Source organism: Muntiacus reevesi, chromosome 10 (assembly GCF_963930625.1).
Source record: "Muntiacus reevesi chromosome 10, mMunRee1.1, whole genome shotgun sequence".
In the NCBI taxonomy this organism is placed as follows: Eukaryota; Metazoa; Chordata; class Mammalia; order Artiodactyla; family Cervidae; genus Muntiacus; species Muntiacus reevesi.
This window is the reverse complement of record NC_089258.1, coordinates 16,782,935-16,802,367: the sequence shown is the minus strand read 5'-3', so window position 1 is coordinate 16,802,367 and position 19,433 is coordinate 16,782,935. Positions and strand designations below refer to the sequence as shown.

Here is a 19,433-nt window from a genome sequence, read left to right as displayed (position 1 = left end):
TTCGCATTAGATGGCCAACGTATCGGAGTTTCAGCTTCAGTCCTTCCAATAAATATTCAGGACTTATTTCCTTTGGAATGGACTGGTTTGATCTCCTTGCAGTCCAAGGGACTCTCAAGAGTCTTCTCCAACACCACAGTTCAAAAGCATCAATTCTTTGGCGCTCAGCTTTCTTTATAGTCCAACTCTCAAATCCATAACATGACTACTGGAAAAACCATAGCTTTGAATATAAGGACCTTTGTCAGCAAAGTAACGTCTCTGCTTTTAATATGCTGTCTAGGTTTGTCATAGTTTTTCTTCCAAAGAGCAACTGTCTTTTAATTTCATGGCTGCAGTCATCATCTGCAGTGATTTTGGAGCCCAGGAAAATAAAGTCTGTCACTGTTTCCATTGGTTCACCATGTATTTGCCATGACATGACAGGACTGGATACCATGATCTTAGTTTTTTGAATGCTGAGTTTTAAACCAACTTTTTCACTCTCCTCTTTCATTTTCATCAAGAGGCTCTTTTGTTCCTCTTCACTTTCTGTCATAAGGCTGGTGTCATCTGTGTATCTGAGGTTATTGATATTTCTCTCAGCAATCTTGTGCTTTCATCTTGTGATTCCAGCTTGTGCTTCATCCAGTCCGGCATTCGAATGATGTGCTCTGCATATAGGTTAAATAAGCAGGGTGACAATATACAGCCTTGACGTACTCCTTTTCCTATTTGGAACCAGTCCGTTGTTCCACGTTCGGTTCTAACTGTTGCTTCCTGACCTGCATACAGATTTCTCAGGAGGCAGGTCACGTGGTCTGGTATTCCCATCTCTTTCAGAATTTTCCAGTTTGTTGTGATCCACACAGTCAAGGGCTTTGGCATAGTCAGTAAAACAGAAGTAGGTGTTTTTCTAGAATTCCCTTGCTTTTTCTATGATCTAACGGATGTTGGCACTTTGATCTCTGGTTCCTCTGCCTTTTCTAAATCCAGCTTGAACATCTGGAAGTTCACGGTTCATGTACTGTAGAAGCCTGTCTTGGAGAATTTTGAGCATTACTTTGCTAGCGTGTGAGATGAGTGCAATTGTGTGGTACTTTGAGTATTCTTTGGCATTGCCCTTCTTAGGGACTGGAATGAAAACTGACCTTTTCCAGTCCTGTGGCCACTGCTGAGTTTTCCAAATTTGTTGGTATATTGAGTGCAGCACTTTCACAGCGTCATCTTTTAGGATTTGAAATAGCACAACTGGAATTCCATCTCCTCCACTAGCTTTGTTCGTAGTGATGCTTCCTAAGGCCCACTTGACTTCATATTCCAGGATGCCTAGCTCTAGGTGAGTGATCACACCATCGAGATTATCTGGGTTGTGAAGATCTTTTTTGTACAGTTCTTCTGGGAATTCTTGCCACCTTTTAATATCTTCTGCTTCTGTTAGGTCCATACCATTTCTGTCCTTTATGTGCTCCATCTTTGGATGAAATGTTCGCTTGGTATGTCTAATTTTTCTGAAGAGATCACTAGTCTTTCCCATTCTATTGTTTTCCTCGATTTCTTTGCATTGATCACTGAGGAAGGCTTTCTTATCTCTCCTTGCTATTCTTTGGAACTCTGCATTCAGATGGGTGTATCTTTCCTTTTCTCTTTTGCCTTTAGCTTCTCTTCTTTTCACAACTATCTGTAAGGCCTCCTCAGACAACTGTTTTTGCTCTTTTGCATTTCTTTTTCTTGGGGATGGTTTGATCCCTGTGTCCTGTACAATGTCATGAACCTCTGTCCATAGTTCTTCAGGTACTCTGTGTATCATATCTAATCACCTTAGAACAAATTAAAAGGAAAATACAATAATGTCCAGAGAGAAATTTGGAACTGTAAAAGTCTACATTAAAAAAGAAAGATCTTAAGTCAACAACTTAAATGTATACCATAATAAAGATTACAAGTAAGATACAGAAAAGAAAATAAATAAAAATCAATGAAATCAAAACTTGTTGTTTTAAAAAGATAAAAATTTGGCAAAGTTTTTAGCCACCAAATTGGATAACTCAGATGAAATATACAAATTCCTAGAAACACATAAACTTTCAGAACAGACTCAAGAGGAAACAGGAAAATCTGAATAGACCTATAACAAGTATTGAGATTGAACTATTAAGAAAAAAAGATTCATGTCAATGTATGACAAAACCCACTACAATATTGTAAAGTAATTAGCCTCCAACTAATAAAAATAAATGAAAAAAAAGAAAAAAGGAAATTCTCAACAAAGAAAAGCCACAGGATAAGATGACTTCCCTGGTAAGCTGTACCAAGAATTAATACCAATACTTCTCAAACTCTTCCAAAAAGCTGAAGAGGTGGGAACACTTCCTAAATCATTATATGTAGCCAGCATCACCCTACTATCGAGGCCAGATAAATATATCACAATAAAAAATTACAACCTAATACCTTTGATAAATACTGATGCAGAAAGTAGCAAACTGCATTCAATAGTATATAAGGAGTATAAACCATGACCAGGTGCAATTTATCTGAGGAATGCAAGGATCATTTAATATATGAAAATCAATCAACATAATATACCATTAATAGAATGAAAGTTTGAAAAACTATGATCATCTTAATGCAAAAAACCACTTGCCAAAATCTAACACTCTTTCATGACAAAAGCACTCAACATACTAGAAATAACACAGAATATTCTCAGTATGATGAAGGCCATATATGAAAAACCCATTGTTAACATCATAAAGATGTGAAATATCATTATGATGTGAAAAATCTGAAAGCTTTTCCTCTAAGTAAAGACAAAGATGGCCACTTTTGCCATTTCTATTCAATATAGTACTTGGAGTTCTAGCCAGATAAATTAGGCAAGAAAAGGAAATAAAAGGCATCCAAACTGGAAAGGAAGAAGTGAAATTACCTCTGTTCGGAGATAACACGTTCTTATATGCAGACAGCCCTAAAGAACACACACACACACTGCTAGAATTTATGAATTTAGCAAAGTTGCAGGATACAAAATCAACACACCACAGTCAGTTGTATTTGTATTCACTAGCAACGAATAATTTGAAAAGGAAATTAAGAAAACAATTACATTTAAACATAGAGAATAAAATAATTGGGAATAATTAAACTAAGGAGTTGAAAGACTTATACACTGAAAACTGCAAAATACTGCCAAAAGAAATTAAAGAAAACTTAAATAAATGGGAGGACATCCCATATTTATGGATTTGAGGACAATATTGCTACGATGTCAATACAACCCAAAATGAATCTAAACAGATTCAATGAATCACTATCAACATCTCAATAGCATTTTTTCAAGAAATATAAAAACTCATCCTAAAACTTATTTGGATTTTTAAGGGAGTCCAATAACCAAAACAATTTTGAAAAAGATCAAAATTGGAAGATTCTGACTTTTTGACTTCAGAACTTACTGCAAAGCCACAGAAATCAAAACATTGTAACGTTAACAACAGGATAGACTGTAGATAAGTGGAATAGAATAGAAAATCCAGAAATAAACCTTTGCATATCTGGCCAATTGACTTCCAACAAGAGTGCCAAGAGCATTCAATGGGAAGAGAACACTTTTTTTTTTTTTTAAAACAAATACTGCTGGTACAACTAGATATCAACACGCAAAAGAATAAAGCTAGTCCCTTACCAAACACCACATATAAAAATTAACTCAAAATGGATTAAAAGCTCTAAACATAAGAGCTACAGATATTTAAACTCTTAGCATCTTTAGAGACCTCTTAGAAGGAAACATGGAGAGAAAGCTTTATAATATAGGATTTGGCAATGATTTACTGGATATGATACCAAAGTCACAGGCAATAAAAGAAAAAATAGATAAACTGGACTTCATGAAAATTAAAAACGTTTATGTATCAAAAGACATTATCAACAGAGCAAAAAGGCAACCCAAGGAATGGAAGATGATTTTTACAAATCATATTATCTGAAAAGAGATTAATATCCAGAATATATAGAGAACTCTTCCAACTCAACAACAACAAAAACACTCAATTCAAAAGCTCTTTCCACCATACAATGGTGGATACAATAAGAAGTCTGAAACCTGGAAGGCCCTCAACCTAGCATGCTGATACATTTATCTCAGACATCCAGCACCCAGGACTGTGAGAAATAAATTTCTTTTGTTTATAGTTTAAAAATGGGCAAAAGACTTTAATCAAAGAAGACCTACAAATGGCTGATAAGCACCTGAAAAGATGCTCAACATCACCTATTAAAAACTAGAAGATACCACTTCATACCTATCAAGATGACTACTATTTTTTAAAAATCAGAAAAATTTTTTAAAGTGTTAGCAAGAAAAAAAAAAAAAAAAGTGTTAGCAAGGATGTGGAGAAAATGGAATCCTTATGTACTGTTGGTGGGAATGTAAAATAGTACAGCTGCTCTGGAAAGTAGTTCGGTGACTCCTCAAAAAGTTAAAATTATAAATACCATATGATTTAGTGATTCCACTTCTAGAACCCCAAAGAACTGAAGGCCAAGACTCAAAGAAATATCTATATACCCATGTTCATAGTAGCATTATTCACAACAGTTAAAAGATAGAAGCACCCCAAGTGTCCATCAATGGATGAATGGATAAAAAAATTGTGGCATGTACATACAACAGACTATCACTCAGTGTTAAAAAAACGCTCACTTATGCTACAACATGGATGAAACTTGAAGACCTTATGCTAAGTGAAATAAACCCATTTACAAAAAGACAAATACTCTATGATTCTACTTATATTAGGTACTTAAAGAAGTCACATTCAGAGACAGAAAGATAGTTGAAAAGGGCTGGGGCTAAAGGGGGGCATATATAGGCAATTATTTTTCATTGAGTGTAAAGTTTCAGTTCTACAAAATGAAAAAATTTTGTAGACATATAGTGGTGATGGTTGGACAACATAAATATAATTAATACCACTGAACTGTATATATTTTTAAAAGGTTAAGATGTTAAATTTTATGTTATGCGTATTTGACCACAATTTTTAAAAAAACTGAACCTGGAAAGCATTATACTAAATGAAATAGGTTAGTGATAAAAGGGAAAATATTGTATGATTCCTCTTACATGAGGTAAGAAGAGAAGTCAAATTCACAGAGACTGACAGTAGAATAGTGGTTACCAGTGGCTGGATAACCAGAGTTACCAGAAAGAGGGGCTGGATAGTTGTTTCTTATTGAGTAGTTTCTATCTGGGATAACAAGAAAGTTCTAGAAATGGACAGTCATGAATAGTTAAGAAAAAAACCAAAACCGTATTAAGAATCGCAAATATCTGAACAACACCATCAGCAGAGCTGACCAAGAGGACCTGGGCCAGCACAGATACAGAGAGCTGATGTGGTGGAGTCTGAACAGAAAAACAGAGACTAGCCTGCCCGAGGCCTGAGTGCAGACCCTGCAGAGCCTTGGGGCCAGGTTATGAGCTCTCAATTCTGTCCCAGAATAATGGAGCAGAGATTTGAGGAGTTTAATGGAGGTGCAGTGTCAGGAGGGTGCTACAGAAGAGGAACAGAGGAAGTTCAGACGGGGAGTATGGATATGAGAGGGAATGAAAAGGGATGACCTCAAGCACCTATGGAGCAGTGACCAAGACTCACAACTTGGGTCAAGAATCCAGTCCCAGTAAGTTTTAAAGGACTGAAAACACACAAAAGTTGTTCTCTTATCACAGTGCATTTAGGCTAAAAAACAAACAAACAAACAAAAACACTAACAAAAAGATTAATAACTATATTGCTCAGTTGTGTCCAACTCTTTGCAACCCCATGGAATACAGCATGCCAGACCCCACTGTCCATGGGATTTCCCAGGCAAGAATACTCGGGTGGGTTTCCATTCCCTTCTCCAGGGGATCTTCCCGACCCAGGGATTGAATCTGAGTCTCCTGCTTGGCAGGCGGATTCTTTACCACCTGAGAAGACACTAATAACTATATTACCTCAATTAATTACTATATTACCTCAAATCACCATGGAAACCATAAAATATTTGGACAGAAGGCTAAAGAAAATGCTATATATCGAAATCTTTGGAAAGCAGCTAATACCAGTAGAAGGAATTTTATAGTCTGAATACCTATATTAAAAAAGGAGAAAGGCTCAAAATCAATGTACTACATATCTCAAGAAATTTTCTAGAAAAAAGTAACCCAAAGATAAAAGAAATAATAAAAGGAAGAAACTAATGAAGCATACAATAAAGAATTATCATCAAAGTGATGTGCACTTTGAAAAGGTTAATAAAATTTATAAACTCAGAGAAATCACGATTATCAGGAATAAAAAACAAGACATCACTGCAAACCCTGCAAACTGTGAAGAGAAGATATTACAAACAACTCTATGTCAATTAATTGGAAAACAGATAAATTTAGAGATGTACCAATTGTTAGAAAAGCAGAATTTAACAGAAAGAATAGAAAACCTAAATGGTACTAAAACTGTAAAGGAAATTAAATCCGTAATGGAAACCTTACCCTCAAGGGATGGAGAGAGATGTGACAAATACATACCAGCAAAATGTCAATCACAGCTCACAGGAAGAGGGTACCTGAGAGTTCACGGAAGAATTTTCAATCTTTTGTACATTTGAAACTTTTGAACCTTCCCACACTCAAAAAAATAAAATAAAAGGCCATCATCAAAAAATCTACAGACAATAAATGCTGGAGAGAGTGTGAAGAGAATGTTGGTAGAAATGTGAATCGGTACAGCCACTGTGGGCTTCCCTTGTGGCTCAGTTGGTAAAAGAATCAGACTGCAATGCGGGAGACCTGGGTTTCGATCCCTGGGTTAGGAAGATCCCCTGGAGAAGGGAAAGGCCACCCACTCCAGTATTCTGGCCTAGAGAATTCCATGGACTGTATAGTCCATGGGGTCACAAAGAGTCGGACACGACTGAGCGACTTTCACTTCATTTCATAGCCACTGTAGAGAACAGTATGGAGGCTTCTCAAAAAACTAAAAACAGAGTTACCATAAGATCCTGTAATCGCTCTCCTGGGCATGTATACGGACAAAAACATGGCCCAAAAGGATACATGCACCCCAATGTTCATTGTAGCGCTGTTTACAATAGGCAAGACATGGAAGCAACCTACTGGCCCATGGACAGATGAACAGATAAAGATGTGGTACACATATACAGTGAAACATTACTTAGCCATTAAAAAGAATCAATAATGTCTTTTGGAGTAACACGGATGGTCTTAAAGACTGTCATACTAAATGAAGTAAGTCAGACCAAGCAAGACAAATATTGTAAAATATCACTACTTTATGCAAAGTCTTAAAAAAAATGATACAAATGAACTTATTTACAAAACAGAAACAGACTCCCAGACTTGAATGAACTTATAGTTACTGCAGGGAAGGATGGGGGAAGGAATAGCTAGGGAGTTTGGGACTGACGTACATACCGCTATATTTAAAATGGACAGGGACTTCCCTGGTGGTCCAGTGGTTAACAATCCACCTTTTACTGCAGGGGATGTGAGTTCCAGCCCTGGTTGGGGAAGATCCCACATGCTTGCTGCAGGGTCACTAAGCCTGCACATTGCAACTACTGAGCTCACACACTCTAGAGCCTGCATGCCACAACTAGGGAGTCTGTGCAACAATCAACAGAAACTCACACACCACAACTAGAGGGAAGCCCCCACACACAACTAGAAAAAGTCTGTGTGCAACAAAGAGGCCACGGGCCACAGTGAAGACTCAGTGCAGCCCCCTCCCCCACCAAAAAATGGATAACCAACAAGGACCTACTGTATAGCACAGGGAACTTTGTTCAGTATTAGGAAACAACCTAAATGGGAAAAACCAATGAAAAAAGAACAGACACATGTGTATGTATAACTGAAACACTTTGCTGTACCCTTGAAACTAAGACCACATTATTAGTTGACCACATTCCAATATAAAATAAAAAGTTTAAAAAAAAAAAACAGCAGAATAAAATAAAACCTCCTGGTCCAGATGGCTTCACCAGTAAACTTTGCTAAACATTTCAGGGAGAAATAACATAATCTTGCACAAACTCCCCCAGGAGACGAAAAAAAGGGGGAATACTCCTTCAAAGTAGGTTTTGAAGTCAGCAGTCCTGATCCAGGAACAATCACACAACAGAACCAAAGACAGCAGCTCCTCACTTCTGCCCCACATGTTCTGGGCACACCTGAGCTAAAATGCAACAAGAGGTATCCCCTGGGTATGTCATGCAGACCATGCCCACTTTGCCAGCTTGGGTTCTGATGGAAGACAGTGAAGGTGGGGCCGCCAGGACAAGGCCACATCTGCAAGCTGCTAGCCAGTCCCACCGAGGAACTGCCCAGCACAGGGTCAGGGCCTACTGCTCTGCTGAGATCTGGAGTCATGGCTTCACTCCCATTCCGTCCCCTCGACTCTGGGCAAATCCACCCCCCTTCACCCCCCCACCATGCCCCACTTACAGCCCGTGCCTCGCCAGAGGCCAGAGGCCAGCCTGCTGTGGCCTCCATGTCATGCAATTTCTGCGTCTGCTTCAACTGGTTGAGTGAGGGCTTTAGTTGTGTGGCCCCGACCGTCTTGCTTGTCCACTCGTCCACCAGCTTGTGCAGGTCGTCCGTGAAGGTGCCTTTCTTGTTGTTGCTGTTGTTCACCTGCGCCTGGATGTGCAGGGCAGGTTGGGGGCCCGGCTCAGGGCCCGGGACCAGGCTGCTGGTGGAGGACCCTGGGGAGCACACACAGGCCAGGTTGGTGACACCGCCCGCCAGCACCACTGGCCGGCTGCAGTCATTTAAACAATGGTCTTGCTTAAGCCAGGCAACACCTTGCTTCAGGAGATGGTCTGCATTTGGGGGTCCAAGCAGTTTTAGACACAGTGGAGTGATCCTAGGCTACAGGGCTTTGCCAGGCAGCCATTACCCATCTCAACAGTCGGGGTCAGGATCCCAACTGCTGGCAGCTTTACACAGTATCCACTCTGTGCCCACACTACCCAGGACCACCAGACCTCCGTGTGAGGGAGTTCAGAAAACTGCCGGTATAGCTGGACACAGACTAGGGGCAAAGTTCTCCGGCTTCTGCACTAGAAGTTCTAACATGAGTATTCAGGGGAGACTCAACAATACTTTGGGCAGAGTGCTTAGCAGCTGCCAATATCCTTCCAGCAAAGGGAAGACGCTTGCAATAGGTTGGACTGCTGTTTCCGTGAATGATAATGATTTGGGGATCTGGAATTTAAGACATAGAAACCATGTCTCTCCTTACCAGAGCATGTAATAAAAATAAGGGGTACAAACACCCAGAGCCTTGGTGCCAACTAAGATGCTGAAGCTTGTAGAAGAAGGAACTGGGAGGCCCAGATGCCCAACGAAGGCTTGGGGCTGTGGCTTAGGTGAAGCTGGACAACGGTGAGCACACTTGGCCACTTTACTCAAAGGTCTTTTTTAAGGACCAAAATAGGACTTTTAAACTTTTAAAAATTATGTCCCTTTCCTCCTCCAGTACATAATTTCTGGCTGGCAATTTTGGATAAGCCAATTTTTAAATTTTCTGCACTAAATAAATAACCCAATGACCATCTCTTCAAACAAGTCATTGCAAAACATAGTTTACTTTAGAGGCTAGCAATGAAAAAGCACGGACACAAACAGTTAAACATTAGTGATGAGATTTTACACACGTTGCTATTTCTACATGAACATTTCAGCCCAAAAAGAAAAACAGAAAAATTTTAAAAATTAAAAAAAAAAGAGGCATGAGATGAGAGCAGTGGGCGGCCCAGGTAAACTGATACCCATTTTGTCCCGGCATCTCTCCTCTGTAGGGGCACTCATCTTTAGCACTTGAAGGAAATACTCATTCCTACGGTTTTGGAAAAGGAGCCAATTAATGATGGGTAATACATGGACGTTTCGGAGAAGGAAAGCCAGTTAGGTGTGAACTGGCGAGAATGCACAAACTCTAGGAGCCACGGAGGCTTGCAAGGGTGCCTGAGGGCGGCTATCTCGCCAGGTGGAGGCCCAGCAGCACCCACGGAGGGTGGGCACGGAGCGGGTCCACACCCGCCTACCCGCTGGGCCCTCGGCTCCCGGTCCAGCCGTGGAAACCCTGATGCACACTAGCCACATTAAGCCCATGCGATGGAAGCGGACAAGGGGTAAAAAACCCGATAATTACGACTGCTGTGCTCTTTGCCTAGACAGAGACGCTTCAAGGCAGACCCTGCAAGGGAAGAAGAAACGACACAAGACCACAGGGTTAGGCGGGACAGCACACGAGGGGGACAAGCCACCACACTCTAAGCAAAGGTCATCAGTGTGCGAGGAGGAGCAAAGGCCAGCAGTTCAGAGAGAAGGGACCAGCCTCCTGGGCTAACTGGGAGGCCCCCAAGTCAGTGTGGAGGTTCACACGAGCTTCGCCGAGGGGCGGAGGTGCAGGGCCAAGCCCCAAGCTTCAGGTAGAAGTGTGTGTGTCTCTAGAAGCATATTCCAAAAAAAAAAAAAGAAAAAGAGAGAAAGAGAGATAGCAAAAGAAAAAAAAAAACAATTAAAAAAAAAAAGCAAAGCACACTGCTTGGCTTTCAAATGTAAGGTTTTGGGGGAGTCCTGCTGGTTGAGGCAGGATGCCCAGTAAAAGTCAGCCAGGAGAACTCTCAATGGAGTACAGCCTGGCCCTGCCTGGTGTTAGGCTCAAGGGCAGTTTTCCAAGTGCAAAAAGATACATTGTTTTGCAGATTTGAGGCCAATCCCAGATCTTGGACTGCCCTGAACAGGCCAGTGGTGAGTGTGGAGAGGAAAATATGAGGAGCCCTGTCTACAGAGGTGGGAGGGAAGCTGATCCTCATTCTTGGTAACACAGCCGCCTCATCGGGTATCCCCTGTCCATGGGGCAGGGTGAGAGACCCCCTTACTGCACCATCACTAACAGCTTCCAGACCCCGGGCTCCCAGAGGCTGCCTGTGCTAAGACAGATGGACAGTGACTTTAGTGTTTGGCATTGACAATTAGTGGCCACCTGGAGGGCAGATGAGCTGGTTGAAAGGGGCTGCCACACCCAGCTTACCGTGTGGCCTTTCAGGCAGCCGAGCAGGCAAAGATGGGATGGGCAAGGATGGCTCAGGTGCTCCCAAGGTCACTCAGCAAGGCCACGCTAGCATGGAGGGTCTGTCTGTGCTCCTGCCCACAGCCCCTCCCCTGGAGCACGATTCCCTACACAACCCCATTCTCCCAAGAGAGTACCCACCACAGCACCATTCCCAGCCCCCTCACTTCGGAAGGCAAGACGCTGTTTACCGTACTTGGGGACAGGGGCAAAGGCTTATTGGGGAAAAGCTGTACTCACTGGCTCAGAAACCTAGCTCACACTGAGCTGCATTTATCTTGGTTCATCCTATTGTGTTCGCTGAGGCTGACTTGGTAAAAAGGGAGGTGCTATTCAGTTGGGGTCTGTAATGAGAATAAAATGGAATTGGGCCAGGCAGGCGCAATCTAGACTGATTCTCAGTGGGAACTCTGAAAAGTTTTTGCTGGTCTGCATCCTGAGGTGGAAGCACAGAGCCCTTTAGGGGTTCCAAGGGACAAAGGGAGGCGGGTTCTGGGCTCTGTGACCGTTTATGACAAGTGAACACAGATTTCCTAGTCGAGATCCTGGGGTCGTACTGTCCTCTGGACCACAGCAGTCCCCTAGAGATGACCCTGGGACCTGGGACTAAGTACTCTGCCAGGTCCCTGCAGTCTAACCATAACTGGTTCTTTCGAGAGGCTGCTCTGTGCCTGCCTGGCAGCTCCTAGTGTTGCTAAAGCTCTGCATTCAGAGCTGTCTCCTGTCCCTCAGGGAAAGAGAACACGCCAGCCAGCCACAGAAGCTGCCTGCTAGAGGGAGTCTCTGCCTGCGGTCAGCCTGAAATCAGGGCTCCAGACCGATCTTTCTGGTTACCCAGGCAGGGTCAAAGCCTGATACCAGGACATCGTGCTCACAGCCAGCAGGCGATACCAACCCACACCCTCACTAGACACAGCCTGAGGGATGGAGCATAGCTCCTGGCCTTCCATGCCCTGGCTGAACACGGGCCCTGAGGTGACCAGAGCCTGGTCAGCTCCCAGCCCTTGGGGTGGGTCTTTAACACAAACAAACCAGATCTGGAGCCCTCCACACAGGTCACACTGTCTGGCTCTACAAAACCACAGCTGAGCAGGCATCATGTGGCTAACCAGTCCATACTCACACCAGAGCCCTGCCCATCCTCAAGTGGCCCCTTGAGTCTCGTCCCCTGTGTCTGTTCCCTGGCCTGAGTCCTGCTCTAAACACACACCATGCAGACAGCGCCTGATGAACAAGCCTCTACCCAGCCCTGCTCAACCCACACTACACTAGTATACACACTGAGTTCCTGCCTACAGAGCAGGAAGGAACAAGGCAGCTACAAGGAACATAAGCTACAAGGGAGCAATGCAAGGGCAGCAGGCCTGCACAGAACTCACAAAGGGCCCACAAGGGACACACCAGGGGCCCACTTGCAGCCCACAGGATACCTACATGGGACCCACATAGGAAGCCGACATCAGGTGCACTTCAGGAACAATAGTTTTAACCAGCCCCACCCCCTGGTTTCCCATGAAGAGAGAGTCCTCCCCATAGCACTTCCATCCTTAGCCAAGGCTTAGCAAAAGCCAGCTTAGCAACCCCAGAAATACTCCGAGAAGCTTCCACACGGGCAGATGCTAGGGATCTGGGGCTTGGCAGCCTCTCCCAGCTACTGAGAAAACTGTTCTTCCCAGACTGCAAAGGAGCAACACACTGGATGACCTAACATCTTGTCCTGGTGCAGCTCGTGTCTGCATGACCCCCCCATAGCCAGGCCAGGAGTCTCAGGCATTGCCCAGACCTGCATGCAACGAGGCCCCCCACCCCACTTGCCCCTATATTCACTTTGGCATATAAACAGAGGCGGCTCCTGGTATGGATGGCCAGCCCTGTCATGCACCCGATCGATATTGTTTAGACCCTTGGACTGCCAGAAGGACACCTCAAATCCCAGGATACATGATGCAGGCAAACGGCTCAAGAGGTGGGCCAGGGCAACCACTATCACATCTGCCTGGGCCAGGCCCTGCAGCCACTATCACACCTGCAGTTTATCAAGTTTCAAATACTAACAAAGCTCACAAGGACCTGGGGACAACAGCCTCAGTGTGGACCAGCCAGGGGCCTCCCCGCTTCCCCCATGACAACTCCGCCGGTCAGCCTTGCACCTGACATCAGGTGCTCTCTTCTGGCAGAGAAGACAAATGGGACATAGAGACAAAACATCCTGGGTGTCTCTGTATCAAGCCACCTAGATCTGAAAACGGAGCTGAAACTTCTCTGGGAAGCAGGAGCAGGGAGGAAGGATGTGTCTCGGCTCTACCCTAGGGTGACTCCACCCTGAACATCATTCCCCGACTGGCACAGGGCCTACCCTTAGGACAGTTCATCCTGAGTGCCCGTAGTATAGGCTGGGGCTTCGTGAGTCCCCAGAGGGAGGGATGAGGATAGTCCCAGGTGAGGGAAGAACCTGGGGGGCTGCACTGTGGCACCTGGCGGTCCCAGAGACAAACCTGCTACAGCATGGACGACACCCAGCCTGCTGCTGATGGACATGTGAGAAAAACAGAGGGCAGACCCCACCGTTTCACATGCACAAAGAAAGGCTTGGCTCGCACCTGTCTCTGTTCTGATGAAGAGTGGTGGCGGGGTGGGATGGGGGGGCGCAGGGAGGATCAATGGGTCTGACCACAGCTTCTGACCAACAGGATACAACCACTTTCTGAACATGACCTCACACCCCTGACTCCAGGCTTCCTTGAACCCTCCACTGGCTGCAAGGAGGGGTCTGTGCCCAGAGCCTCACTCCCAAGTCTGCCCTTCCCTGAGTGCCAGCCCGCCTACGGCTCTGGGGGCTGGCCTGTTCTGGCGCCTACCCTACGGCAGCACCCAGGCTTCACCCTTCCCTGGTTCTCCATCCTGGGCATGGCTGCTTTGCCACCCCGAGGTACCGCCTCACCTCCCGAAGCTGCCTGCAGCTCCACCCCAGGTGCCCTCACCCATCTCCCGCCCCTCTTAGCTTCTCCAAGCTGCATGGAAGCTGGGACCTTCTTTGTGTACTTCAAAGCTTAACGCAGGTTTTATTTTCCTAAAGTCCTGTCTCCTGTACAAACTGAAAACCTTCTCTTGGCTTTACCTCCAGCTCTGGGCTGGACCAGTTGCTCCCGCAACCCTAGAGCCACGGCCCTCAGCTCCCAAGCTCAAGCTCCCTCTGCCCTTGCAGCCAACCCGAAGTCCCCCTGCCTCTCAGGCTTCAGGTGCTGAAGCCAGCCCTAAACATTTCCCTCTGGTCTCTCACTGAGGCATGTGCTCCGTCTCCTCTCAGAGCACAAAGCTCCAGGGTCACCCAGAAACCGGCAGACAACAGGTTCAAGAGAACCCCCTGCAGGGCTCAGCAAATACCAGCGCCCGTGGGACAGGCTGGGGAGTGCTGGGGCATCTCACCCCGTTAGAGTGGCAGTGGCAGGGGCACAGGCTCAACCTTCACATGGCTCAGCAAGAGGCTGCAGTGAGCGGGTCCAGGGCAGGAACCCACAGTACACCCTCCTGACCAGCAACCTCAGAGCATGTGGGGGCCACGTTGTGGCCCAAAGACTAGGAGCTCAGCCATGCTGCTGCTTCTGCTGTTGCTGAGTCGCTTCAGTTGTGTCCGACTCTGTGCAATCCCACAGGCTCCCCCGTCCCTGGGATTCTCCAGGCAAGAACACCGGAGTGGGTTGCCATTTCCTTCTCCTATGCATGAAAGTGAAAAGTGAAAAGTGAAAGGGAAGTTGCTCAGTCGTGTCCGACTCTTAGCAACCCCATGAACTGCAGCCCACCAGGCTCCTCCATCCATGGAATTTTCCAGGCAAGAGTACTGGAGTGGGGTGCCACTGCCTACTCCGAGCTTAGCCATAGTATGCCTAAAAGGGCCACTGTGTGAAAACAGGCAGCATTACTGGATTCATAGCATCAGAGGAAATAAAGCCTTATAGGCCAGCATGTACCACCACCTAAAATCAATCTACATAGGCCAGCTCCCCGTTTGCCACCAAGCCGAGCCATACACATTCCTTTCTTCCTAGCCACACACACAAGCACAGAAGGAAAACATAAACCCTTTGTCCCTACTGAGCCTCAAATAATTTTTATCTTGAAACAAGAATTAATAATGATATAAATGAAAACCCTTAAAAAAAAAAAAAGCAGAACCACCTGAGTAGAAAGGCAGCCTGGCAATGATCTCAGGGGCTACATGGTACTCTTCACTCACACTTTTACCCTAAATGCCCTGCTCCATTCTGCTTCCCACGCCTGGCCGGCCACCCTCACAGCAGTGATATACACACTTGTCCGACTAGGAGGGGCCTAGAGATGCCTAGAGGTGCAGATGCCCTCACCACATCTTCCCAGGCAAGGCTGGGCACACACGGGCAGAAGAAAGAGGACTAGTGGGTGATGCACGAGGTGAGCAGGGAGCCAGGATGCATGCAGGCCTCCCAGCCCCTTACCCAACTTGGCAACTAAACTGCAGACCCAAGACACCTGAGCAGAAATGGGGGAGGTGGGGTAGGAGTTGCTGTTAGCGGACGAGGAGCACTGGACAGTTCCTGAGCATTTCTACACAGTCCTATGCCTCTGACCTGTCCCTCCCGGGGAGGGTGCCAGAGTCACTCTGATGGGGATGGACACTGAACTCTGATGGATGCCTGCCATGGATGTGGCCTCAGATCCCAACAAGCACAATGTATCTTTATTGTACCAGCAAAAGCCAGAGGCCCTAAACCAGCATGTACAATCCAATGGGTAAAAAGCTCAATACTTCTGTTGAAAAACAAAAACCAGAAAACCTCACAGCTTCTGAATCATGGCCAATTAATCTGAGGGAGGAAAACAATTTTGGACAGCCTGAGCAGACGCGCCATTCCTGGACATGGAGTCCCTGGGTACTAGCAGTGTGTTCCAGGGAGGCAGATGATGACTGGGACTTGAGTTTTGATTTAGCAGAGCTTTGGGGAACTGAATAATTGACTTCATCTCTGAGGTTGGTGAGATGAGAGGGAAATACACCAAGTAAAGTGCTCCAGCTAGAGAGAAGAGCAGGAGGGGCTGGGCCCCCAGAGAGGCTTGGCATCACGTCTCTCAGGGTCAGAGATTCCTGACATGACAAGAATGGAGCGGGGGCTGGGGCATCCTAGCTGGAGCACGTTCTCTCAGCATTTCCACATGCAGGGAGTGGGGCAGTGGGTGAACAGTACTGGATGTTGTGATACGGCCCTTGTACAGAAGTTACACCCTCCAGTGACCTTCTAGAACTGTCTCGGCTCGCTACATGCATGTCTTCAGAGTCCAGACACGTGTGAAACACACCATGCGTCTAGAGAAGGCCGGGGATGTCTTTTTTGTTGTCGCTGGAACTGGGGACAGCGGACGTGTAAATCTGCCACGATTGCAACAGAAATAAAACTACGTCCAACATAAAAAAAGAAAAAACAAAAAAACAAAAAACACTAAACAAAACAAGTGACAAAAGAAATGCAGAGCACCTTGGGGCCTGGGGCAGAGCGCCGGAGGCTGGGAGTGGGCAAACCACTGCACATGCTTTTGGTGTCCAGGCATGAGCCAGCCAAGAGCATGCACTGGCGCTTCCTGGGGCCAGAAGGGTGGGCATGGACGGGGTTCCATTTTTTTTAGATTAAGTACATGATTTCAATGGGGGTGGGGTTAAGGTGTCCTACAAAATGTATGGAAGATAATGAAGACAGGGAGGGGCAGGGGAGAAACCAAGGGCCAGGAGGTGATAAAATACAAAAGAACAAATACAGACAGATGGACACAGACACGGGTCCACTGAGGAATCGAGCGCGAGGTTTGCTACTAGACTTATAGGTCACTCTCTCAGACGTTGGGTGGTAAACCGTCCAGCCTGCAAATGAATATAGAGGGAAGAAAACAGAGAGACAGGCATCAAGTACAGTCTCTGGGATTCCTCCTACACACCACCAGCCATATCAGCCTCTTCACTTAGCATCCACGGCTCCACCTAGCCCAGCCCAGAGGACCACAGCCACTGATCACATAATGGAAAGGAGGCAATGTTGGAGCGGAAGAGAAGCGGACCCCAGGAGAGCGTGCGGGGCAGGGTGGGGGGTGGGCACCAGCAGCGGTCACCAAGACTTCTCTGGAGAGAGATGGTGGGGGTGGAGCACCTCATCGCGTAGCTGCTGCATCCACGGCAGCAGTGACGAGCATTTCCTCCTCAAGGCCAATCTCCCAGCTCGAGAGAGAGCTGTGCCCTCGTCCCCCCAACTGGCCCTCCTGACAGAAGGACCCATGTTTAGTGGGGAGTGGGGTAGGGCGGGGGTGGGCCAGTGCCTGGGAACCGGCGCAGAGCACACAGCAGATGCCACATCTGACCTCTCAGTGGTCCTGGCGCCTTCCCCAGGCCGGCTCTTGCAAAGCGCACCTCCCTCTGAGCCGCTTACAGCAAGACTTGATGATGGGCAGGCCATCCACTTTTCTCATTCAAAATCTACATCTAAGTTTTTTTTTTTTTTCCTTAAGAGGCTGTCGGCAGCCTTGGCCGCAGCTCATGTCCCCTCTACGCCACACGGGCCCTATGAGGCTAGCACATGCTCGGAGACGGGCGAGCTGGGAATCACCTGGGCCATGCGCTCCGCCTCCATCACTGGCCAAGCCGGAGCAGATGTCTGCAGACAGGGAGGCCCGCACGGAGCAAGGCTGCTGAGTCTGAACTGCCTTCCCACATGGGTCTGAAGCTGCTGTGGGCCCTGCCCCAGCTTGGGCAGGGTCCTTAGCAGGAGGGGCTCTGCTGCAGTCTGACAAGTGACCTGGGTTGGGGGGAGAAGGGGTGACAGGCACGATGAGGCACCACAGGACAGACCAGCCAGCTCAGGCCACGTCTATCCTCTCTGCTCTTTGCTGGGTGACCTTGGGGAAGCTGAGTCCCTACAGGCAATGGGTACACTGCTGGATCACCCATGTGCAGTTGTCAGGAAGACTGAAGAAAATGACCACTGTTTCCACTGGTGCTAACCTATGTTGTGCAAACGCTGTGAAAGGACCACGGCCCATCCGCAGATGTACACGTGGGCTCAAAGGGGACCTGTGGATTTCCTCACTCTCTGAAGTCTCGTGTTAGCTTTAGGAATTGATATGGAATTCATGTAATTTTGGGTAATCCTAGAGATTCTTGGGTATGTATCCTGCAGGTTACCTGGGGAGGGAAGGCTTAAGGTCAGCTCACCGCTGGCTTCCCACCTGGTGCATTTGGGGCTTTCAGCTCACTGGGTCCCCACCCCAGAGTGTGGGAGGCTTGGGGTGTGTACTCTTAGTGCCTGGGCATTGTGGTTAAAGGCTGGGGGGCGGGGAGGGTTGCTATCATCCTCTCCCTCCCCCAAGGCAGCTGCTCAACCCCCACTGTCGGGGGCTGATATACATCTGAGAAACGGGATCAGAGGAAGCAGATCCCAGCCCAGGCAGCACTCTGCAGGGAGGAGCACAGTGCAGCCCACAGGCAGCTGGGACTCCAGTTCTTCCCTCTTGACAGGAGGGGTGGAGGCCTTGGCTCTCTCAGGCCAGAAGACGCTTCCTTGCTCCAATGAAAGGAGATTCAAGAAGCGCTCTTCCAATGCCTAGTGCCTGCCTCCCATCTGCCCAGCTCCCACATCTGAGGGTGGCTAGGAGGGCCCTGGGCCAACCTGTGCTGGAGGCCACGACCTTGAGCTGCTGCACCAGGGGGCTCAGCAACTTCCCCGCCTTCAACTTGCTCTTGCTGGTCTTTCTCCGGCGGCCGATGGGTGGGGCCGTGTGGAAGAGGCCTAAGTTGGGGGGTAGCGGCTTGCCTAGGCGGCGGTACAGGGCCTCGATCTCCTGCTTCTGCTGACTCTGTAGCTCTGAGATCTCCTTCAGATGCCTGTAGGAGGGAAAGGAAGAGGGAAGCCAGGTGGGCATTCTGGTCATTTTCAACATGAGGCCCCTCCAGGAGAGCCCGGGACTGGTAGGACGGGTGTGAGGAGTAGAGCCTGCAGGGGAGGCTGGGCATGTGCAGGGGACATAAGGGCATTTAAGCATCACCTTCTGTTTACATCTAAGCCAAATGGGAGTATCACTGAGACCTCTGGCATCAGCTCACCCAACAAAACTGCATGAAGACCAGCCTAAGGCATTCAAGTTTTCCGATATATCCAAACTTGTAACATTGCTGGTTGTTTTGGGGGGAGTGGGGAGGACGAAGGGAGTATATGAACAACTTCACACATTTATGCTTACAATACAAACCCTACTCATAAACATGGGCGAAGAAACAAGTAATCAGGGCTC

At 46.9% G+C, this 19,433-nt stretch overlaps 1 protein-coding gene across 9 annotated transcripts in view; it reads right to left on the bottom strand.

The window, feature by feature from the left end:
- Positions 1 to 19,433, bottom strand: part of WNK2 (WNK lysine deficient protein kinase 2) — a 146,152-nt gene that overhangs the window by 16,623 nt on the left and 110,096 nt on the right. For 3 of the 9 annotated variants that reach the window (XM_065946745.1, XM_065946744.1, XM_065946748.1), the window contains exons 24-28: positions 18,812 to 19,026; positions 17,753 to 17,941; positions 16,918 to 17,016; positions 10,206 to 10,250; positions 8,495 to 8,754 (exon numbers count right to left, since the gene is read on the bottom strand). In XM_065946745.1, the coding sequence (XP_065802817.1) occupies positions 8,495 to 8,754; positions 10,206 to 10,250; positions 16,918 to 17,016; positions 17,753 to 17,941; positions 18,812 to 19,026 (808 nt within the window). The remainder of the gene's footprint in view (positions 1 to 8,494; positions 8,755 to 10,205; positions 10,251 to 16,917; positions 17,017 to 17,752; positions 17,942 to 18,811; positions 19,027 to 19,433) is intronic. The other 6 variants (XM_065946750.1, XM_065946749.1, XM_065946747.1 and 3 more) reach the window with 5 other exon arrangements.